We start from the raw sequence: 24,812 nt of genomic DNA, 5'->3' as shown, positions 1-24,812 counted from the left end.
TGAAGCAGCTGAAGATGGTTGGGCTGAGGACACTACCCTGAGGAACTCCTGCAGTGATGTCCTGGAGCTTGCAAAATCTTCCATATCCAACCACATCCAAGAAACCAGCTAATCCAAATTGACTGCAACGTTTAAAATCTATGCCTCAAGGAAAATCAAAAGGACTTTTAACTGAATATTCATTCAATTTTTTTAATTGGATTTCCCTTATTTCTGATACCTGTGTGTCATCACATTGTCTTTTTTCCTCGGGTTTAGTGGTTAATAAATTTGCTCTTTCTTTTACCCAAGAAAACCTTGTTTGATTGGCTCATTATTGCTCACAGCATAACTAGTTACGTACATTTGGATTTGAAAAAGGCTTTTCCTTGTGAAAAAGGAGCTTAGACCTTTGTTGTGACCAACCGAGGAGGTTGAATCGAGGAGAGCCAGTTCACTCCTTCTCACATGGTCATAGCAAACCTTCCACTTAGCCAAGGCTGTCACATTGCCTGATTTAATTTTCCATTGCCTCCAATGGAGTGCATCCTGGCCAGGCAGTGGAAAAACATCAAGATGAGAGTGGCAATGAAAACACAGCACCATCACTTGATTGCACATTCACAGTCACAAACTCAGCTATCCACACTGATGTATTTTAAAGTATAGACTAGCAGAGGAATTGGCACATGGTGAAATAGCAGGCAAGTGTGAGTCAAAGGGAGCAAAGATACCACAGGTGCCAGCTCAGACAGGAATGAGGTCTACATGGGTTCTGCAGCGTGGACTCACATGAGGACTTAAATGGAGCAGCAGTCTGCAGTGAATATCAAAGAATAGAGTGGAGTCCCACATCAACCTTGGTACGGGGCTTTACACAGAGCTTAGAGTTCATCCTATGCAGGAAGGAAGTAGTGGCCAACTCTATTTGCAGTCTTGGGAACCTAAACATGACACAGTGTTTGAGCTACCACTGAAACACAAACAGTGGCCAAGCTGAGTGCTGCAGTGGAATTTGTCATGCAAGGTCAGTTTTCTGCATTGCGAGTTCAGACTGTGCCATCATTAGAGCGTGCAAAGGGGATTACAGAGTGTTTCGGCAATCCATCAATCTATCTTTCACCAGATTACTCGGATTACTGAGAGTAAGAAATGCTTGGGGAATTGATAGGCATAGCATAAGGCCATCTTGGCAGAGAAACTGTTTGCTCACCCCCTCTGGAAAAACACAAAGAGTCCCTAAAAATGTCGAGGCCTCCAGATTCAGCTTTCCATGTTGACATTCCTACGTAGATAAAATGGTGTCTTGTACCCTCTCGTCTGTACAAATGTCTGGTAGAGTCTAACAAATGAACCTAAGCACAAGCTGAACTAAAAGGTGACCTCAAGCTAAAGTGATGGGCAAGGGGAGAGGTGATCATCCTGACATCTGGGGTACCTGTCCTAAATTCATTGGTTAGAAGGGTTCAAACAAGTGACTGACATTGGAAATAAAGTATATTAATGGGGGTTCGAGGCAGAGAGCAGTCCTCATCAGGCAGCTGTCTTCTTTAGATGGAAGATGGATCAGGGAAGGTGCAGGAAGACTGAGGGAAGGGTTTCTTAATACTTTGGATGGAAGAGAGATTCTTGAGGTGGACCAATGGTTCTGACCTAACAACTTGGTTAGCTCAAGGGCTGTCCCCATGTGGTGGTGAGGTTGTGCAGCATGGAGCAGATCACCATAATTCTTGACATCCACTCTGTCAAGTATTGCAGGGCTTCTTCAGAGCATTCCAGGCAGCTGAAGTGTTAGTTCAGTGTACAAATGGTCTTCGCTATCATATTCCATGTGGCAGCATGGCTTTTGTGGTACACACGTGTGCATGCATGCATGGATTTTGCACCACAGTCATCACTAATGACTCATCAACCATGTCATTTGCCACCCAGTAGCACCTTTCAGTTTCCTGTGGTGGTGCAGCAGATTGTCACAGAATTATGGCATCATAGCTACTGCCAGGATACTGGGCATTGACCTTTATGATACATCCATTCAGCCCCGAAAGCCTGTCCCCGTCATTCAATTGGTCCACGGCTAATCTGTACCTCAACTCCATGTACTACACTTTACCTCTGCTCCATATCCCTTGATACCCTTAACTAACAAAAATCTATTGACTGCAATCTTGAACATTTCAATTGACCCAGCATCTACACAGCCTTATATGGAGAGAGTTTGAAATTTCTATTATATTTTCATTTGAAAAATTGCTTCCTCATTTCATTCCTAAAAGGGTTCAAACTCTAATTTTAAACTGTGCCTCTTTGCTGTAGGTTTCACTAACAGAGGAAACCAGTTTCTCTGTATATAACATATTGAATCCGTTTATCGATTAAATCATCCCTCTGCCTTCTTAACTCAAATTTATAAAGCCTGTCCTCATAATTTAACCCTTTAAGCCTTGATATTTCATAGGTGAATCAGTGCTTTGTCCCCTCCAAGGCCAATATATACTCCCTGGATCCTTGCATAGTATCTTCTTATTGGTATCAAAGTGTAATCTGTTCATAGCAATATAACAGTTTGCTACCATTTGTCAGCTTCTCCTAAGTACCCTATCAAAGTGCCCAGATTATGAGCTTTCGATGTATTCCAACATAGACACATCACAGCTGAGCCAAACTGATTCTTACCCACTTTGCAATAGAGGCTACCACAATCAAATTCAGGGACCCTGAATGAATTTCCCCTTCCTTGTCCAGAAACAGACACCAAGTGTACTGTTCATACTGTCATCCTGACTGAGATTGCTAATTCACCATAAAATAAACACTAATATCAGAGACTGAGTGAATAAGACTGTCCAAACAGTGCAACCCAAAATCAATCTAACAACCGTGTAATTCGTCAGCCAAGCAGACAAAAGTTAGTTATGTGTATCTCATTCATATCCAATAAATTCTATATTCAACACATTTCCTTCAAGCATTCCTTTATTTTTAAAAATCCCTTCATGAGGCCTAAAGACAGGATAACATGGCAGTTATTTTATTGGACTAGTGATCCATTGGACTGAGTTCAAAATCGCCACATAGTTTGAGAATTTGCTATGCATTCTAACATCCAGCTCCTTTCCAAGCAACACTAAAAGAGGCAGATGATGTCATCTGTTAGCTTTCTCTCCGGTTCTAGTCTCTACTGATCCCCAAAATGATCTACAGCTGCATAATGGAGCATGTAATCTCTTAATCCAGTGGAAACCGACCCCACCAAAATAGGAAAGACTTGTTTCTTTATAGCAGCTTTTCACTAAGTTAACTTTCAGCCCCCATCCCATACCTAGTGAACATGCGAGCTATGCCAATACTATAGCTTTATTTAAATTACCTAACCATGGCAATTCCAATAAGGTTGAACTCTTCAATTGATGATGCAGCTGAAGACACACTACAGTGGCACAGCAGCATTTTGCGGATTTTTGATTAACACAAAGAATAGTACCAGATGGAGGCATGTGGAGCTGTACCCAGCATGAATCAGAGACTTTGGGAAAAGTATGCTCTTTCTTCACAATGCAGTAATCAGCTGCGGCTGAAGTTCTCATCCCTTCCTTTGTTACCTCTCGTAATGCATGCCTGGCTGGCCTTTCACTTTTTACCCTTCATTAACTTCAGGTCATCCAAAACTCTGCTGCCTATGCCCTAACCAGTTGTATTCACCCTCACCCATCACCCCTGTGCTTTCTGACCTGCATTGGCTTCTTGTCAAATGACACTTCAATTTTAAAATTCTTATTCTTCTTTTAAAATCCCTCCATGATCTCACCCCTCCCTAATTCTGTAACCTTCTTTACTCTTACAACCCTCCAAGTTATCTGTGCTCCTCCAATTCTGGTCTTAAGCATCCCTAATTTTAAACTGCTCCAACATTGGTGGCCCTGATTTCCCTTCCTAAACCTCAACAACTGCCTTTAAAACCAAACTGCCCTCATACCTCCTTTTTTTTTAATTCATTCATGGGATGTGGGGGTTGCTAGCTAGGCGAGCATTTATTGCCCACCCCTAATTGCCCTTGTTCAGAGGGCATTTAAAAGTGAACCACATTGCTGTGGGTCTGGTGTCACATGTAGGCCAGACCAGGTAAGGACAGCAGATTTCCTTCCATAAATGACATTAGTGAACCAGATGGGTTTTTACAACAATCGACCATGATTTCATGGTCATCATTAGAATTTGTTTTTTAAATTCCAGATTCATTATTGAATTCAAATTCCACCATCTGCCGTGGTTACGCTGGGTCTCTGGATTACTACTCCAGTGACAATACCACTACACCATCGCCTCCCCATGTGTGACGCATTGTCAAATTCTATTTGTTTAATACTGCTGTGAAGTACTTTGGGACATTTTACAATATTAAAGGTGCTATATAAATAAAAGTTGCTGTTAAGTTTTTGTATACTTTTGTGGTATTTGATAACAATACACAATGAAGGGTTTCGTTAGTTTTATTTGTTGGAGTTGTCTTAAATAGACAGTTAATTTAATAGTCGTTTGGTTGTACAGAACTTGAGGATTGTTGTAAAAAGACATGACAAAGTTTTTTGTCTTGTACTTATCAGGACACTGCAAGAATTCCAATATAAGTAATGACATAACAGTGCTTAACCCAGGACATCACATGCACTTCAACATGAAAATGTTTAATCGGTTACTGATCTCATTACTGTTTGTGACATCTTGCTGTACATAAACTGACTGCACTTCAGTTACTCTATTAAACTTGGTTAGTAGTACTCTTACTGCTTTATAAGGCTGTGAGTTCAGGGACATATGTAGGTGTGCTGTAGCGAGGAAGTGCTATAATGTTAGAAGTATCATCTTTCAAATGAGACATCAAATTCAAGCCCTGTCTGCCCTCTCAGGTGGAAGTAGTACATGGTGTATGCACAGGTGAAAATTCAATGACGTTACTCAACTGCGCCCAGTCTGCTGCGCATGCATTGATGCCGTACAAACGTTCTGACATCATTACATTCTAGCACAGAGATATCATGCATATGTGCAACTAAAGTCTGCCCCCTACGCGCAGGCTTGGCGACACCAGAAGCATCTTTAGCTGTAGAGAGAGGAAAAGGCTGAAATGGGAGACTTTTTTTGACTGAAACTGGAGACTTTTTGTCTACTGTTCCAGAGGAACCAGATCTTACTTTTCTGCAGCGCAATTTTTCGGAAGGCATGTAAGCAAGATTTATGTCAATTGTTGCTAAAAGATTTCATTCTTTTTTGAGAGAGAAACAAATGGCCAGGAATTTCCATTCCAGGCCCAAGTCCCGTGGCGGGAGCGGGAGTGTTTCCTGCTGCAGAGCCCGGTGGGATTTCGCTTCAAATCACGCAATGCATTTAGGAGTTTCCCGACGTATTGCGCGGTGGAGCAGGCTGGATGACACGAAACTCACCACCATATCCGGGTGCAATGTTTAAAAGGTGCCCAGGCATCAACTTCTTTGTCGCAAACCCACCAAGGAAGGAGCAGGTGGCCCGGCGATCGCGGGGAGCTCCAGCCCCCACATTCAGTGACGTTTCCCTCGAAGTGCTGCTCAATGCAGTGGAGATCAGGAGGAGTGTCTTTTACCCCAAGGGTGGAAGGAGGAGGCTGAGACTTGTGACCAACCCTGCATAGGTGGAAGTTGCCAGGGTGGTCAGTGCCCACGGCCTCCACCAGAAGCCTGTCCTGCAGTACCAGAAATGGATGAATGACCTCATCCACATTGCCAGGGTAAGTGAACCCTCAACTGGTCATACTCGTCTCCCTGAATGGTAGAGGGGACATGGGCCTTAGTGGCACTGGCACCATCCGTGTAGCTCATGTGTCATAGAGCTACTCAGTTTTGACAAGGTGATGCCTCATAACCCCACTGCAGTCCGCATGAGGAGAGGCCACTGCCAGTCCCTGACCCTTCCACACAGAGACCTCAGATGGTGTCTGGGATAGCGGGGTAGGGGGTTAGGCGTTGAAAACACCAGCAAGCACTGCTAATGACATATCTCTGTGAGCCTTATCCTTCTATCTGCATAGGCTCACTGCTCTGGAGGGTGCTGCCCCAGAACCCGTGTGGACAACAGTTTGAGGAGTGGGCAGCCAAGCTGAGTGGTTTAATTGCAATTTGTAATCATTAAGCCTGTGCACTCCCCCCGCCCTATCTTCACAGGGACACCCCAGGCTGGGTCTACGTCCCCCCGGAATCATGCATGTGCAGGGAGGTAAGGATCTTTGCCAGGGTCCTTGAGGGCCATGTGCTAGAGGCGTGCCGCACATGCTAAGCCTTTGCCCACCACGCACTCATCTGTTGAAAGGCCTTAGCATTGTCAGGCCTACATGCTGAGGTGTCCCTTCAGTTGTCCAGCTGAGCTGACTTGCCGCTCTGCCCACCCCTGATGACCCAACTCCCATGAAGCATCTTGAGATCTTCACCTTGAGGCTCTGGACAGCTACAAGCAGCCATGGTGTATGTGATTTTTCAGGCAGAGTCCAACACCTTCCAACCTCCCCCATGACCCACACCCTCCCCGCCATAACCACTGACCCGCCTAGTGTGACCTTAGGCCTTCCTACAACGACCCTATCACCCTCCGTCCCGTGCAGGTGAATGTCAACGACCCCTACCTTCCCAAGGAGCCCACCCCCATGACAACAGGCTTATAGACATGGCCCCTCATATCCTGTTGACCCTCAGAATCTGGTTTTACTTTCATGTCCCCTCCAAAGGCCCTCAGCATCCCTTCACTGTCATCTCAGGACCCTCACACTCCCACCCTACTGGCTCCCACTGCCCCCTTTAACCCTCAACACCCTTTCTTATCAACAATTCGCTCAGTATGCCCCCCAGGACTCATCAGTTGACACTATGGACCACCCCCCCCCCCCGAACCCCTTTCTCCTCTTCCCCTCCATGCTTGTTTACACTTGCACACACATCCCATGCCCATTCACACCTGCACACAACCCCTTGCCCATTACATCTGCACACTCCACCTGCCAGTTCACACCTGCACACACGACCCATGCCCGTTCACACCTGCGCACACCCCCATTCCTGTTCACACCTGCACACTCACCCATTCCTGTTCATAGCTGCACACACCCCCATGCTCGTTCACACTTGCACACCCCACCTCCAACCCCTGCCATGCTGACCACACTCCACCAAGCACCTTCCCACCCTCCTGCTCCATACTGCCTCACCCATTCCAAGATCCCACAGCATCTCTCTCTTTCCCTACTACCCCCAAACGCCACAACCCCTCTACCTCTTAATTCCTCTCTTCCCATCTACGTCACCCCTTGCTCACACACCCAGCGCAGGCAATCGCCACCCAACAGTACTTCATGCAACTAACCACCCACAGCGCGAAGGTCCACATCTTGGAAACTCCTGCAGAGTGAAGATCCACATCCTGGGAGTTCCTGCAGAGTGAAGATCCACATCCTGGGAGTTCCTGCAGAGTGAAGATCCACATCCTGGGAGTTCCTGCAGAGTGAAGATCCACATCCTGGGAGTTCCTGCAGAGTGAAGATCCACATCCTGGGAGTTCCTGCAGAGTGAAGATCCACATCCTGGGAGTTCCTGCGGAGTGAAGATCCACATCCTGGGAGTTCCTGCAGAGTGAAGATCCACATCCTGGAAGCTCCTGCAGAGTGAAGATCCACATCCTGGAAGCTCCTGCAGAGTGAAGATCCACATCCTGGGAGTTCCTGCAGAGTGAAGATCCACATACTGGGAGCTCCTGCAGAGTGAAGATCCACATCCTGGGAGTTCCTGCAGAGTGAAGATCCGCAACCTGGAAACTCCTGCAGAGTGAAGATCCACATCCTGGGAGTTCCTGCAGAGTGAAGATCCACATCTTGGAAACTCCTGCAGAGTGAAGATCCACATCCTGGGAGCTCCTGCAGAGTGAAGATCCACATCCTGGAAACTCCTGCAGAGTGAAGATCCACATCCTGGGAACTCCTGCAGAGTGAAGATCCACATCCTGGGAACTCCTGCAGAGTGAAGATCCACATCCTGGGAACTCCTGCAGAGTGAAGATCCACATCCTGGGAACTCCTGCAGAGTGAAGATCCACATCCTGGGAACTCCTGCAGAGTGAAGATCCACATCCTGGGAACTCCTGCAGAGTGAAGATCCACATCCTGGAAGCTCCTGCAGAGTGAAGATCCACATCCTGGGAGCTCCTGCAGAGTGAAGATCCACATCCTGGGAGCTCCTGCAGAGTGAAGATCCGCATCCTGGAAACTCCTGCAGAGTGAAGATCCACATCCTGGGAGTTCCTGCAGAGTGAAGATCCACATCCTGGGAGTTCCTGCAGAGTGAAGATCCACATCCTGGGAACTCCTGCAGAGTGACGATCCACATCCTGGAAACTCCTGCAAAGTGAAGATCCACATCTTGGAAACTCCTGCAGAGTGAAGATCCACATCCTGGGAGCTCCTGCAGAGTGAAGATCCACATCCTGGGAGTTCTTGCAGAGTGAAGATCCACATCCTGGGAACTCCTGCAGAGTGAAGATCCGCATCCTGGAAACTCCTGCAGAGTGAAGATCCACATCCTGGGAGTTCCTGCAGAGTGAAGATCCACATCCTGGGAGTTCCTGCAGAGTGAAGATCCACATCCTGGGAGTTCCTGCAGAGTGAAGATCCACATCCTGGGAACTCCTGCAGAGTGACGATCCACATCCTGGAAACTCCTGCAAAGTGAAGATCCACATCTTGGAAACTCCTGCAGAGTGAAGATCCACATCCTGGGAACTCCTGCAGAGTGAAGATCCACATCCTGGGAACTCCTGCAGAGTGAAGATCCACATCCTGGGAACTCCTGCAGAGTGAAGATCCACATCCTGGGAACTCCTGCAGAGTGAAGATCCACATCCTGGGAACTCCTGCAGAGTGAAGATCCACATCCTGGGAACTCCTGCAGAGTGAAGATCCACATCCTGGGAACTCCTGCAGAGTGAAGATCCACATCCTGGGAACTCCTGCAGAGTGAAGATCCACATCCTGGGAACTCCTGCAGAGTGAAGATCCACATCCTGGGAACTCCTGCAGAGTGAAGATCCACATCCTGGGAACTCCTGCAGAGTGAAGATCCACATCCTGGGAACTCCTGCAGAGTGAAGATCCACATCCTGGGAACTCCTGCAGAGTGAAGATCCACATCCTGGGAACTCCTGCAGAGTGAAGATCCACATCCTGGGAACTCCTGCAGAGTGAAGATCCACATCCTGGGAACTCCTGCAGAGTGAAGATCCACATCCTGGGAACTCCTGCAGAGTGAAGATCCACATCCTGGGAACTCCTGCAGAGTGAAGATCCACATCCTGGGAACTCCTGCAGAGTGAAGATCCACATCCTGGGAACTCCTGCAGAGTGAAGATCCACATCCTGGGAACTCCTGCAGAGTGAAGATCCACATCCTGGGAACTCCTGCAGAGTGAAGATCCACATCCTGGGAACTCCTGCAGAGTGAAGATCCACATCCTGGGAACTCCTGCAGAGTGAAGATCCACATCCTGGGAACTCCTGCAGAGTGAAGATCCACATCCTGGGAACTCCTGCAGAGTGAAGATCCACATCCTGGGAACTCCTGCAGAGTGAAGATCCACATCCTGGGAACTCCTGCAGAGTGAAGATCCACATCCTGGGAACTCCTGCAGAGTGAAGATCCACATCCTGGGAACTCCTGCAGAGTGAAGATCCACATCCTGGGAACTCCTGCAGAGTGAAGATCCACATCCTGGGAACTCCTGCAGAGTGAAGATCCACATCCTGGGAACTCCTGCAGAGTGAAGATCCACATCCTGGGAACTCCTGCAGAGTGAAGATCCACATCCTGGGAACTCCTGCAGAGTGAAGATCCACATCCTGGGAGCTCCTGCAGAGTGAAGATCCACATCCTGGGAGCTCCTGCAGAGTGAAGATCCACATCCTGGGAGTTCCTGCAGAGTGAAAATCCACATCCTGGGAGTTCCTGCAGAGTGAAGATCCACATCCTGGAAGCTCCTGCAGAGTGAAGATCCACATCCTTGGAGTTCCTGCAGAGTGAAGTTCCACATCCTGGGAGTTCCTGCAGAGTGAAGATCCACATCCTGGGAGCTCCTGCAGAATGAAGATCCAGGTGCAGATGCTCCACCCATCCACAGCTGCACATGGTGTTCCAGGTCCATAGCCAATGGAGGCCTCTACTTTCCACCCTCTGCAAGCTGCTCCAGACCTTTTTCCAGCTGAGTCCCAACATATCCATGCCACATTGCCCCGGACATGGTCTGGAATGGCGTGAAATCCTGCTGGCAGTGCGGATAATTGGACAGGGGTGACAATTCCAATCGGAGCTTTATCTGCTTCCCATTAACAGGATGCAAAGCAGCTTCATGCCAGCGTCTTATGCTTTCCTTTCTTAGCCAATGCACAAAATAAAAGGGAGGTTATAATAGACCTGTATAAAACACTGGATGGATCATAGCCAAAGCGATGTATGCAGGCCAGGCACATTAATTCAGGAAGAATGAGGCCAAACTAGAGAGGGAGCTCACTGGAAGTGTATCAAGCCACAGAGCAATGAGCCAAGAGCTGGGAAATGGGACTAATGGAGGGTGTGGGCTGGATTGCAAATTCACAGCGCAGAATGAGGCAAGGTGTCTCTATTTAACATGTGATAATTTCATAAATGTGTTTGAAAAGCTGCAGCACAGAGTAACAAGTAAGAAATTCTACTGTGCAATAAGTCCTCATCCTTCTAGTTAGAGTGAGTCTTGGAAATGAGGGTTAAGGAGGAAGTTTGAGGTATGAGCAATTTTGCAGCTGAAAACATGGGCACCAATGGTGGAGCACGGAAGAACGCTTAAGAGACCAGAGTTGTAGTAACACGGAATCCACAGAGAGTTGCAGGGATTGGAGGAGGTCACAGAGATGGGAATGTTGTAGGGCCTGGGGGGGATGTTAAAGATACAGGGAGGGCTGTGGGATCTGGTGCTGGTTAGTGAGGTTTGCAGGGGCTGGAGAAAGTATCAGAGATAGGTAGGGTTGTACAGGCTGGAGAGGATGACAGAGATAGGGAGGGTTGTAGGTACTGGAGGGCTCCCCACGGAGTGTATCAGTATGTACAGGAGAGCACTGGGAAGCATCCCAGTATTTGTTATCAGTCCCTGGGGAGTGTGTCAGAATTTGCATGGGGGGTGCCAAGGTTGTGTATCCGCATTAACAGGGGATTCCCCAGAGCATTTTAGTATTTGTGGGTGATCTCTTAGGATCATGTCAACATTTAAATGGAGTCTTCAGGGAGTGTGTTTGCAGTTTCATTGTTTCCCTGGGCAGTGTTTCAGGACTGAGCTTTGCGCTTGGGAGGGTCTCAGTATTTACAGGGAGTGTAGGGGTATGTGTCCACTCACCAGTCAGGATCTCAGGATTCACTGTGGGCCTGTGAGAAATGTGTCAGTTATCTACAGCCATTTCCTTTGCAGTGTGTCAGTACTTAGAGGTTCCTGGTGAGTGCGTCAGTAAGTACGGGGGCCTCCGTGGGGGAGGCCATATTTTCCGGAAGGGGGGTCCCCATCAGCTCCTCCCCACCCCCATCCCACTCCTCCTCCTCACCCCATCTTCTTCCCCTTCAACCCTGCCTTCCTCCTCACTCTTTCTTCCTCCACCACATCATCACCCCAACCCCTCCTCCTCCTCACCCCATCCCCTCCTCCTCAACCCCAATACCCTCCTCTTCCTCACCCTAACCCCCTCCTCCTCCTCACCCCATCCCCTCCTCCTCACCCCATCCCCTCCTCCTCCTGCTCACCACCAATTCTTCCTCACCACCAATTCTTCCTCACCACCAATTCTTTCTCACCACCAATTCTTCCTCACCACCAATTCTTCCTCGCCGCCAACCCCTCCTCGCCACCAACCTGTACTCAACCCCTCCACCTCCTCAATCCCTCCTGCTCACCCAATCCCCCTCACCCTCATCATCCCCCTCCAAGAGATGCAGTGTAAATGGAAAGACTAAAAAGTGCTATTCAATGGAGAACATACATCGTAAGACAATCACAGAGCAGTCAAGGGGGATCTCCACCTCATAACTTCTACCCACATTAGTTCTTCCTCTACAAATTGGAACTGTTGTGCTACCTATCACTGTGCGCAATTCTGCTCCTAGTGCACATTGCTTACTAAATGCTACCAAGGATCATGATCATCTTCTTTAAAAGGGCGCCGGCACCCTGCTGTGATGATTTGAGTGGCACCATCTTTAGTCCTGGCCTACTCTGTTCTTCTCAATGACATAATAGAACAACACAGTTGAATTGTGCATGCACTGCACTAGCTGGGAGCACAGAATATCCTATATTTGTATGCATTTGGGCTTTATTAATGGGGCATGGAATACAAGGGCAAGGAGGTTATGTTGAATTTGTAGAAGTGACTAGTCCCGCCTCAGCTGGAGTATTGCCCCAATTCTGGGCGCTGCACTTTAGGAAGGATGTGAAGGCATTAGTGAGGGTGCAGAAAAGAAGCACGAGAATGGTTCCAGGAATGAGGAAATTCAGTTAAGAAGATAGATTGGAGAAGTTAGGACTGTTTTCCTTTGAGAAAACAAGGTCGAGAGTAGATTTGTTAGAGGGATTCAAAATCAGTTTAGCCTCAGTTTTTCTGTCCAACTGTCCAACTTAAAGATAATTACAGGCACACTGTTTAAATTTCAGGTAATGACCACATCGAACAAGAGAAAAAGCTCAGCCATCTCTTATTTACCTTCAAAAGCACCATCACTGTCAAGTCCTCCATTATCATCATCCTGACCAGAAACTCTGCTGGACCAATCATATCAACACTTTGGGTGTTAGAGAAGGGCAGAGGCTGTGTGCACTGAAAAGAGTGGTTGAAGCTTAGCCTAAATAGCCATGTGGTTATGGTACTGAGTTTGTAAGCCCAAGATCAAGAGTTCAAATCTCACAATGGCAAACTATGAAACAATGTAACTTCATCTGAATAGGAACAGATGGAAACGTGTTTGTACACGAAAGAGTTACAACAGTACTTCATTGGTTATGAAGGACGTAGATATGAAAAGAGTGGTTGAGCTCCCAACCTCTCAAAGCCTAACTGCCCATCTACAAGGCTAAGCACTGCAATATAATTGAATGCTCATTGAAGTCCCATTCCAAAAACCTGAACACAAAATTTAGCCAGTGCAGTACAGAGGGAGAGCTGCACTGTTGGAGGTGCCTTCTTTCACATGAGATGCTAAACTAGAGGCCTGTCTATCCTCTCAAATGGGTGCAGAAGATCCCAAGACACTATCTCAAAGAAAAGGGACATTTTCCACGATGTTCTGGCCAGTGTTTATCTCTCAGCCAAGATCACTAAAACAGACTGAAAAATATCACACTGTAGTTTGTGGAACCTTGCTGTCTGCAAATTGGATTTCCAGTTTCAAACATTGTAATAGTAACTAAATTTCAAAAAGGAAAGTACTTCATTGGCTGTATCATTGGGATGTCCGAGGTCACGAAAGACACTATAAATGCAAGGTCTCTTCCCTCTGCCCTCCCACTGACCCCCACCCCTGACAATCTCAAGTGCAGTAATATATTGGGAATACAATCATTTCCAAGCTCCCCTCCAAGTCATGCAACATCCTAATTTGGATAGCTCTGTTTTTTCTTATTGTCGATGAGACAATTTCCTGACATTCCCTACCTAGTATCATTGTGGAAGCCACATCACCACTTGTTAATATGAAAACCCAACACCAGCTTTTCAGGCGATCTTGGAATGGGTTATAAATGCAACCTTGTCAACATTGTCCACATCCAGAGAACACACAAAGTTGTCTCTCAACCAACGTTTGCAATATTGATTACTATGCATTGACCCTATATTGAAAAACGTGCACCTCTTGAGCACTGAATAAAAGCAGGGCTTTCACTACGACCATTGTTGGAAAGCTGCTAAAACTATCAATGCCTTGGATCACAGGTCACATGCGAGAATAGCAAACTGTGAGGGTGGCGGACAGGGCGGGGGCGCTGCTGGGAGGCAGTATGGTACAAGTGATACTGTCCCAAGGAGAAACATCAGAAGTGAGATGGGATAATGAAACTCTATTTCTAATTAGGAGCGGCTGTTCCTTCCGGTTCTCTACACATGTAAACTATTAAGTGGCAGCTATTTAGAAGACAGGAGTTACCTTACCTTTTAATGTAGTTCTTGCCGTAGAGAATCTGCTGCAGCAAAGTGACTATTGCAAAAGAACAAACAAATATGAAAAACAGGGTCCTGTTTCCCAACAGATCTCTTCCCGAAGGGTCTGAATACATTCTGCCAACATTAAGGCGACCCAGTCTGACGGTCATTGGCTGATCGGAGGAAGAATCGTATTTTAAGCCACCTGCCAGGGAAACCTTCGACCTGCAGCAGCAGTTACATCGACTGCATCAGTGAAGCCGAGGCGCTGCTGTGCGTTGAATTTAAGTCCATCAATCGCCAAACTCTTTGATTCTGTCCGTTCACCCTTGAAATCTGCTGTCACAGACTGAAACCGCAATCTCCTTCAAACTAGCTATGGCCCCCAAAAAGTTCCTCCCCTATATTTTTTTGAAATAAAATAAAAAATTCAAAATATATTTTCTTGTCAACATTTGTCAACAAACCAGCATAGTAGCGCGATCCGAAGAACAGGTTTAAAACGTGTAGAAATAATTGCTCCCGGTGTAAGGTAGTGCAGAGGCTTTTAATTGTGAAACAAGTCGAGCGAGGCACTTCCACGACAGAAACCGGTCGCTCGGAAACATTTCTTTTTGAACGTGCTCGTCGGCTGCCGGTCGCCGCGGAGGACGAACAGCGGGATTTCAAGCAGCCTGTCCAGCTGCTGCTGCTGCATGCACCGAAAGGGTCTCAAGGCGAATGAGGCCCCGGGTCTACGATTCAGCCAGGCTCACTCCTCACTCCAGTCGCTGCCCCGCAATGCAAAAGGATGTAAACATGTTTCAATTGCTAAAAAAAAATAAGCACTTAAAGTGATAATTAAACACACACACGAGTGCATTTATTACGTGCAAGACTCAAGTCAGTGTCTGTGTCTCTTATCCACTCGTTTCATATTGCTCTCCGGTTTGTTCCCCTCTGTTTTCCTATCACTAGCCCTCTACCTCCTCAGAATAATAAACAAGGTCACTAGCGTAACTCGTCAAGGACAGAGAGCCCCCACTCACTCTCTCTCTCTCTCTCTCTCTCGCCCACTAATCTGTAAACAAACGTACATTCCATCTGGCCAATGTTTTGATTTATATACAAATTAACAGATGTTTAAAATTTGATTCCACTAAATACGACTCTAAAGATAACGGTAAGGGACTACAATTATCTTCTTCATAAATCCTAACGTAACGAAGCTCAAAGAACTGTCATAAATTAACAAGCTGAACTATGCAGCACTAAATATGAATATGTTATAGTGCATGCAAGTCTAGAAATGACTGTCGCTGATGTTAGTAACTCCACATAATGCATTTCAATGGCATTTCCTGCACATTATTTCAGTGGAAATAATTATGGGCCAGCATTTGCAGGAGCAGGGCATCTCCCGGCATGCCTGTTAGGATTTTTCTCACCATTCAACTCAAAAACAATTTGCACCATATCTTGTTGGGAAGATCATGCTGATGTATGGCAAGGGCAACGGAGCATTGGCAATCTAGTGAATGTTTGAATTAAACAGTGCATCTCCTTAGCTAATGAGATTTAAAGATTGAGAAAGAAAGAGGATTAAGGGCGAATGAAGGTGATTTAGATTCTTTTTATTTGTTAACGGGATGTGGACATCTCTTGCAACACCAGCATGTATTGCCAATCACTAACTGCCCTTTAGAAGGTGGTGGTGAGCTGCTTTCTTCATTGCTGCAGTCTGTGGGGTATTTTGTTCACGGGACATGGGCATCACTGACTAGACCAGCGTTTATTGTCCATCCTTAACTGCCCTTGAGAAGGTGGTGGTGAGCTACCTTCTTGAACTGCTACAGTCCATTTGCTGTAGGTACACCCGTAGAGCTGTAAGGAAGGGAGTTCCAGGATTTTGACCCAGCGACAGTGAAGGAATGGTGATTTATTTCCAAATCAGGATGGTGAGTGGCTTGGAAAGGAACTTGCAGGTAATGGTGTTCCTACTCATCTGCTGCCCTTATCCTTATAGGTGCTAGAGAGCAGATGCTGTCAAAGGCCCTTGGTGCATTGCTGCAGTACATCTTGTAGATGATATACACTTACGTCCCTGTGCATCGGTGGTGGAGGAAGTGGATGTTTAACATGGTGGATGGGGTGCCAGTCAAGCAGGCTGCTTTGTCCTGGATGGTGTTGTTGCAGTTGCACTCATCCAGGCAAGTGGAGAGTCTTCCAGTATAACCCTGATGTGTGCTTTGTAGATTGTGGACAGGCTTTGGGGAATCAGGAGGTGAGTTACTCACCACAGGATTCCTAGCCTCTGACCTACTCTTGTAGCCACAGTATTTATACGGCTGGTCCAATTCAGTTTCCAGTCAATGGTAACCCCCAGGATGTTGATAGTGGGGGATTCAGCGATGGTAATGCCATTGAACGTTATGGGGTGATGGTTAGATTCTCTCTTATTGGAAAGGGTCATTGCCTGGCACTTGCGTGGTATGTAATGGTACATCCTCAGTGCTATTAGAGAGGAAGTTCCAGATTTTGACCAAGTGATAGTGAAACAACAGTGATGTGTTTCCAAGTCAGGGTGGTGGTGTTCCCATGCATCTGCTGCCCTTGTTCTTCTAAGTGGTAGAGGTCATAAATTGGAAGGTAATATTGAAGGAACCTTGGCAAGTTGTTGTAGTGCATCTTTTAGATGCTATGCTATGTGTGCCAGTAATGGAGGAAGTGAATGTTTAAGGTGATGGATGGGATGCATTGTCCTCAATGATGTCAATCTTCTTGAGTGTTGTTGGAGCTGCACTCATTCAGGCAAGTGGAGAGTATTTCATCACACTCCTGACTTGTGCATTGTAGATGGTAAACAGGCTGTGGGGAATCAGGTGAGTTGTTTACCATAGAATACCTAGCTGCTAAACTGTTCTTGTGGCCATAGTATTTGTGTGGCCGGTCCAATTAATGTCCTGGACATTGATGGTGGTGGATTGAGCAATGGAAATGTCATTGATTGTCAATGGGGAGACAGTCTCTCTTGTTGGAAATGGTCTTTGCCTGGCACCTGTATGGCTTACTTATGTTACTCACAAATTATTAGTCAAATGCTAGATGTTGTCCAGATATTACAAGAGTTCCTAGACTGTGTTCAGGAGAATTTTCTACAGCAATATGTGTTCAGTCCAACAAGAAAGGAAGTACTGTCAGACCTGATTCTTGGAAATGAGGTGGACCAAGTAGATCAAGTGTCATTAGGGAACATTTAGGAGACAGTGATCATTGTATCATAAGGTTTAGGATGGAGGTAGGAAAGGACAATGTGCAATCCAGAGTAAGAATAATTAACTAGGGGAGAGCCAACTTCAATAGGGCAAAAATGGAGCTGGGCCGGAGAGACGAATCAAAGGTTGCCAGGAAAAGCTGTAGCTGAACAATAGGCTACCTTCAAAGAAGAAATGGCTTGGTATATTCCCTCAAAATGGAAAGGTAGGGCAAACAAATCCAGAGCTCCCTAGATTAAAAAGGAAAGAGAAACTAAAATAAAGAAAAAATGCGCTTATGGCAGGTGTCAGGTAGAAAATACAATTGAGAATCAAGCAGAATACAGATGGTTCAGAGGACAGATGAAAAAGCAAATAAGAGAAGCAAAGAGGGATTATGAGAAAAGACTGGCAGCCAACATAAAGGGGAATCCCAAAGTCTTCTGTCAGCACACAAATAGTAAGGGGGCGGTAAAAGGAGGAGTACAGCCGATTAGAGACCAAAAAGGGGATTTACACATGGAGGCAGGGGACATGGCTGAGGTATTAAATGAATATTTTGCAACTCTCTTTACCAAGGAAGCAGATGCTGCAGAGGCCACGGTGACAGAAAAGGAAACTCAGTCACTAGAAGGGTTCAAGATTGATAAGGAGGAGGTTTTGGACAAACTATTAGTATTTAAAGTTGATAAAGCATCAGGACTGGGTGAAATGCATCCAAGGATATTGAAGGAAGTAAGAGAGGAAATTGCAAGGACACTGGCCATAATTTTTCAGTCTTCCCTAGACTTAGGGGAGGTACCAGAGGACTGGAGAATTGCAAAAATTATGCCCTTGTTCAAAAAAGGTTGTGAGGATAAGCCTAGCAATTACAGACCAGTCAGTCTAACTTCAATGGTGAGGAAGCTTCTAGAAACAATTATTACGGATAGAATTAGTGGTCACACGGAAAAATGTGGGTTGATTAGGAAGAGCCAGCATGGAGTTCTAAAGGGGAAATTGTGTTTAACTAACTTGTTGGAGCTTTTTGAAGAGTTAACAGAGAGAGTTGATGAGGTTGATTTTTTTTTTACATTTGTTCATGGGATTGTGAGCATCACTGGCTAGGTCAGCATTTATTGCCCATCCCTAATTGTCCTTGTTCAGAGAGCATTTTTAAGAGTCAACCACATTGCTTTGGGTCTGGAGTCACATGCAGGCCAGACCAGCTGAGGACAGCAGATTTCTTCCCCTAAAGGACATTAGTGAACTAGAAGGGTTTTTACATCAATCAGCAATGGTTTCATGGTCGCCATAAGACTTTTAATGCTAGATATTTATTGAATTCAAATTCCACCATCTACCATGGTGGGATTTGAACCCAGGTCCCCACAGCATTACCCTGGGTCTCTGGATCATTAGTCCAATGACAATTGCAATGCCACAGCCTCTCCACGATGCTGTTGATGTGGTGTACATGGACTTTGAAAAGGTATTCAATACAGTGCCACATGGCAGACTTGTGAGGAAAGTTATAGCTCATAGAATAAAAGGGACATTAGCAACATGGATACAAAATTGGCTAAGTAATAGGAAACAGAGGGCAATGGCTAATGGATAATTGGTCAATGTTCAATTTTTCAGGCTGGAGGAAGGTTTGTAGTGGAGTTCCCCAGGGAACCCTTGCTTTTGCTGATATATGATCTAGGTCTTTGTGTGCAGGGGACAGTTTCAAAGTTTGTGGATGATACAAAACTTGGGAGCATTATAAACTGTGAGGAGGACAGTATAGAATTTCTGAAGAACATAGACAAGTTGGAGGAGTGGACAGATAGGAGGCAGATAAAGTTCAATGTGGGGAAGTGTGAGGTGATGCATTTTGGTAGGAAGAACACGGAGAGGCAGGTCAGGGTTACTGTGAAGCTGACTGGGAGGAGTGTGCAGCGGGTCAGGATTACTGTGAAGCAGTCTGGGAGGAGTGTGCATCGGGTCAGGATTACTGTGAAGCAGACTGGGAGGAGTGCGGAGCAGGTCAGGATCATAGAAACATAGGGCAGGATTTTCTCTTCATTGGGCAGGCGCAGCCACCGGGCCCAGGAGTGGCTGCGAAACGGACTGCCACCCACGATCGGACCCCAATCGCAATTTCACGCTGGCTGGCTAATTAAGGCCCGCACAGCATGAAACACGGCTCCACACTGGCTGGGAAGGGCCGAGCATGGGTGGGGCCCTCTCAGCCACCAGGTCCAATGGCAACCTGACGCTGGTTTAAAAACGGTGCCAGCAACTCCCGGAAGGCTGCCATGGAGGACGTCTCCTGTACATTCACAATGGAATCGAGTGTAGCTGAACACAGCAGGTGGGAGGGCAGCTTGGGTGGGCATTTGGCCCCCCGCTTCTCTGATGAGTGCCTCGCAGTCCTCTTGGAGGAGTTGGCTGTCAGGAGGGACACCCTACTCCCGAGGGATAGGAGGAGGAAGCCACCCCACCTCACCAAGAGGGCATGGAAGGAGGTGGCAGTACTGGTCAGCAGCCATGACATGGTATGGTGCTCTGACATCTCCCGCTAATGTTTTCCATCCCTTGTTGCTTCTTAGCTCCACCCAGACTGATTCTACATCTAGATTTTCTGAGTCAATTTCCTCTCTCACCAACGCACTGATTTAATCTTTAACAAACAACACCATACCACCTCCTTTTCCTTTTTGCCTGTCCTTCCTAAATATCGAGTATCCTTGGATATTTCGTTCCGAGCCTTGGTCACCCTGCAGCCATGTCATCGTAATCGCAATCATATCGCCTGCTTACATCTATTTGCATTGTTAATTTATCTACCTTATTGCAAATGCTCCATGCACCCAGATACAGGGCCTTTAGACTTGCCTTTATAACATTTTTACTCATTTTTTTTGTACTATGGCCCCATTTGCTCCTGGCAATTGTTTCCTCTGCCTCCCACTTTTGCTTTCTACTTTTCTGTTCTTCACTCCTTTCTTTATTTCCCACTCTTGTGTCTCCCCGCTCAGGTTCCCATCCCCCTGCCAATCTATTTTAAACTCGGCCCCACAGTCCTAGCAAATACCCCTGTGAAGATATTGGTCCTGGTCCTGCTGGAGTGCAACCCGTCCAGCTTATATAGGTTCCATCTTCCCCAGAATCAGTCCCAATGCTGCAGAAATCTAAATCCCTCCATCCAACATCATCTCTCCAGCCATACATTCATCTGGTCTCTTCTCCTACCCCTAATCTCAACGTCACGTGTCACTGGTAGTAATCCTGAGATTACTACCTTTGAGTTCTTGCTTTTAAATTTATTTCCTTGCCCCCTATCTTCTGCTTTCAGGACCTGATCCCTCTTTTTACCTATGTCATTGGTACCGATAAAGACCATGACCTCTGGTTGTTCACCCTCCCCCTTCAGAATGTCCTATAACTGCTCAGTGACATCCCTGACCCTGGCACCAGGGAGGCAGCATACCATCTTGGTGTTATGTCTGTGAATGCAGAAACATCTATCTGTTCCTCTTACAATAGAATCCCCTATCACTATTGTTCTCCCACCCATAGTGCCATGGCGTTGGCTCTCCCTGCATTCCCCCGAGAAATCATTTCCCCAGCATTATCCAAAGCGAAAAATCGGTTGGAGAGGGTAATGGATCCAGGGTACTGCTGCACTACCTGCCCAGCACTTTTACTCTGTTTGGCAGTCACCCATTCCCTTTCTGCCTGCGCACTTTTTACCTGCAGTGTGACCACCTCACTGTACGTGCTATCCACGAAGATCTCATACTTGCAGATGCTCCACAGTGACTCCAGCCGCAGCTCCATCTCCGAAACGCAGATTTCGAATAGCTGCAGCTGGAGACACTCCCTGAACACATAGTCTGCTCAGACACTGGAAGTGTCCCTGACTTCCCACATCACACAGGAGGAGTATCCTGCTTGGCTGAGCTGCCCTGCTATGATTTGCCCTTAAATTGCTCCTTTTGCTTTTAATTCCTCCAGTTTAGAGACTATTAAGGACAGAAGAACTACTCACCAGGTCCTACTTACCAAGACCACCACTCTTCTTACTGAGGAAATGTAGAAAATGAAAGAATCCCTTCTTTCCTCTTCACCGATTTCCCTCTCTCACCAAACTCCAACGGAAGCACTCTAATGCAGCTCAGAGCAGCACTCCAGTCAGGATCACTGTGAAGCAGACAGGGAGGAGTGGGAAGCAGGTCAGGACCACTTCCTTTGACAGCACCTTCCAAACCCATGACCACTACCATCAGGAAGGACAAGGGCAGCAGGCACATGGGAACACCACCACCTGCAAGTTCCCCTCCAAACCACTAACCATCCTGACTTGGAAATATATCGCAGTTCCTTTACTGTTGCTGGTTCAAAACTGGAACTCCCTTCCTAACAGCACTGTGGGTGTACCTACACCACATGGACTGCAGCAGTTCAAGAAGGCAGCTCACCACCACCTTTTCAAGAGCAACTAGGAATGGGCAATAAATGCTGCCCAGCCAGCAACACCCACATCCCATGAACAAATAAAAAAAAACTGTGTATCAGACAAGGAGGAGTATGAAGCAGGTCAGGAACACTGTGAAGCAGACTGGGAGGAATGTAAAGCAGGTCAGCATCATCGAAATGAGAGAGGAAAGAAAATTAAATTGGCATTACAGGAAGGCCAAGATTGAGGTCGGGTGGGAAGTGACTCATAACTAGCCAATAATTTGCCATTTAAGGGCCTCAATTGGAGCAAGGGTTGGCAGCTGCCTTAGGCCTTGCCTGCCACTTGTAAAATTTCAGGGACAGGCAGGTGGGTGGCAGGAAATTTTACGGGCCCCATCTGCCTGCAAACCTGCCTGCTGGGGACTGTAAAATTCTGTCCTGGATGTTCTTCAGTTCTCTTTAGTCTGCATTCATTATTCTTCTTACCACCGATGTTAAGTTTCTAAATGTACAAATTACATTAGCTATCCACCAGCCTTCTGGTACTACACCTTGGTCTAATAACTGATGAAGTAAGTGTAGTAACATCTCTGCTATCTCTTCCTAGATTATTTTAAAATACGTGGATGCAATCCTGCCGGACCAGGTGCTTTATCCTCTTTAAGTTTGACTAGTTTATTCAATACAGTGCCTTTTTTATTTTAAATGCACTTACCTCATTGCTCATTCAATATCATGTCTACCTATTCTATCTCCCTGGTAAACACTGAAGCAAAATAATTAATATTTCTGGCATCTCTCTATCGTACCTTAGAGTATTATCCTGTCTACCCCTTACAGCCTTCCTTTTTTTAAATTGATGACTGTAAAATACTTTACTACTTTAGGAACATAGGAAATAGGAGCAGGAGTAGGCCATATGGCTCCTTGAACCTGCTCCGCCATTTAGCTAAAAGCAAAAAACTGCGGATGCTGGAAATCCAAAACAAAAATAAAAATACCTTGAAAAACTCAGCAGGTCTGACAGCATCTGCGGAGAGGAACACAGTTAACATTTCGAGTCCATATGACTCTTCAACAGAACTAATGAAAAATAGAAAAGAGGTGAAATATAAGTTGGTTTGGGGGGGTGGTGGGACAGGTAGAGCTGGATAGAGGGCCAGTGATTGGTGGAGATTGCCAAAAGATGTCATAGACAAAAGGACAAAGAGGTGTTGAAGGTGGTGATATTATCTAAGGAATGTGCTAATAGATGACATTAAGGATAGAAAGCAGGACGAGCAAGGTACAGATAGCCCTAGTGGGGGTGGGGTGGGAGGAAGGGATCAAAAAAGGCTAAAAGGTAGAGATAAAACAATGGATGGAAATACATTTAAAAATAATGGAAATAGGTGGGAAAAGAAAAATCTATATAAATTATTGGAAAAAAGGGGGATCAGAAAGCTGGTGGGGATGGAGGAGAGAGTTCATGATCTAAAATTGTTGAACTCAATATTCAGTCTGTAAGGCTGTAAAGTGCCTAGTCGGAAGATGAAGTGCTGTTCCGCCATTTAGCTAGATCATGGCTGATCTTCTCCCTCAATGCCATTTTCCTGCGCTATCCCTATATCTCTTGATGCCTTTATTATCTAAAAATCTGTCGATTTCTGTCTTGAACTTACTCAGTGACTGATCCTCCACAGCCCTCTGGGGTAGCGAATTCCAAAGATTCACCACCATCTCAGTCCTAAATGGCCTACCCCTTAGTCTGAGACTGTGTCTCCTGGTTCTAGGTAGGGGAAACATCCTTTCTGTGTCTACCCTGTTGAGTCTTGTAAGAATTTTATTAGTTTCAATGAGATCACCTCTAATTCTTCTAAACTCTAGAAAATACAGACCCAGTCTCCTCGATCTCTCCTTATAGGACAATCCCACCATCCCAGGAAGCAGTCTGGTGAATCTTCACTGTACTCCCTCTATGTTATGTATATCCTTTGTTTAATATTCCTTGATAAATCAATTTTCCTCTTTGCCTTCCTATTTGTTTTTATTACTTCTCTCCTAATCTCTTCATTTTCTCTCTTATCATGCACTCTTGTGCTGGCTATTTACTTAATGTATGCCTCTTCCTTAACCCTCAATTATTTGTTCCCTTATGTCTTTATTCATCTATGCAGTCTCACTAGTTCTTTCCTTTTAGCAGAATTTCCATGCACTTTGTTGAACACCATTTTAAATGTTTCCCATTGTTGTTCCACATCGTTGTTGTCAATATCGTTGCCCATTTTATTTTCCCAAGTTCTAATCTCAGTCCCTCAGAATCAGCTTTTCTCCAATATGTTAAGCTGGTTTTCATCATTTTTATGTCCTTCTCTATCATCATCTTAAATCATTTTATATTATGGTCACTCTTTCCTAGATGCTCCCCTGCTTTTACTTCTCTTACCTGCTCTGGTTCATTACTAAATCCAACAGGGAATCTTCTTTTGTTTGGCTTTTTACATATTGGGTTAAAAAAAAGTCCATTTCCTCATCCACTTTACATAGCTCTTCTGTAAAATTAATATCAGGGTAGCTAAAATCCCCCATGATTATTACTTTCTTTACTCAACTCCCTAAATTGACTATATTTCTTCCCTCCCACCATCTGGTGATATGTAGGTTGAAGAATTTGAAAAGATAGAAAGTGCAGAGTTACAGAAAGAAGATAGGAAAATGATACTAGGTGAATTGTTCATTCAGAGAGTCGGTGCAAACACAGAATTGTTACACCACAGAAGGAGGCCATTCGTCCCATCACGTCTGTATGACTCCAAATAAGCTTAGTGCCATTCTCCCGCCTTCTCCCCAGTCTTCTGAATTCTTCAATTGAACCTGCCTCCACCACACTCTCAGGCAGTGCATTCCAGACCTTAACCACTCACTACATGAAAAAGTTTTTCTCAGATTGATTTTGCTTCTTTTGCAAATTACTTGTT

The 24,812-nt window shown here is 45.8% G+C and overlaps 1 protein-coding gene across 1 annotated transcript in view; it reads right to left on the bottom strand.

Annotated features, from left to right (window-relative positions):
- st8sia5 (ST8 alpha-N-acetyl-neuraminide alpha-2,8-sialyltransferase 5) overlaps nt 1-14,672 on the bottom strand; it is a 73,732-nt gene extending 59,060 nt beyond the window's left edge. The window contains exon 1 of the mRNA XM_041190960.1: nt 14,204-14,672. Coding sequence (XP_041046894.1) covers nt 14,204-14,364 — 161 coding nt within the window. The 5' untranslated portion in view covers nt 14,365-14,672. The remainder of the gene's footprint in view (nt 1-14,203) is intronic.
- Between the last annotated feature and the right edge of the window lie 10,140 nt (nt 14,673-24,812).

Source organism: Carcharodon carcharias, chromosome 1 (genome assembly GCF_017639515.1).
Source record: "Carcharodon carcharias isolate sCarCar2 chromosome 1, sCarCar2.pri, whole genome shotgun sequence".
Lineage (NCBI taxonomy): Eukaryota > Metazoa > Chordata > Chondrichthyes > Lamniformes > Lamnidae > Carcharodon > Carcharodon carcharias.
This window is presented reverse-complemented; position numbering and strand designations above follow the sequence as displayed.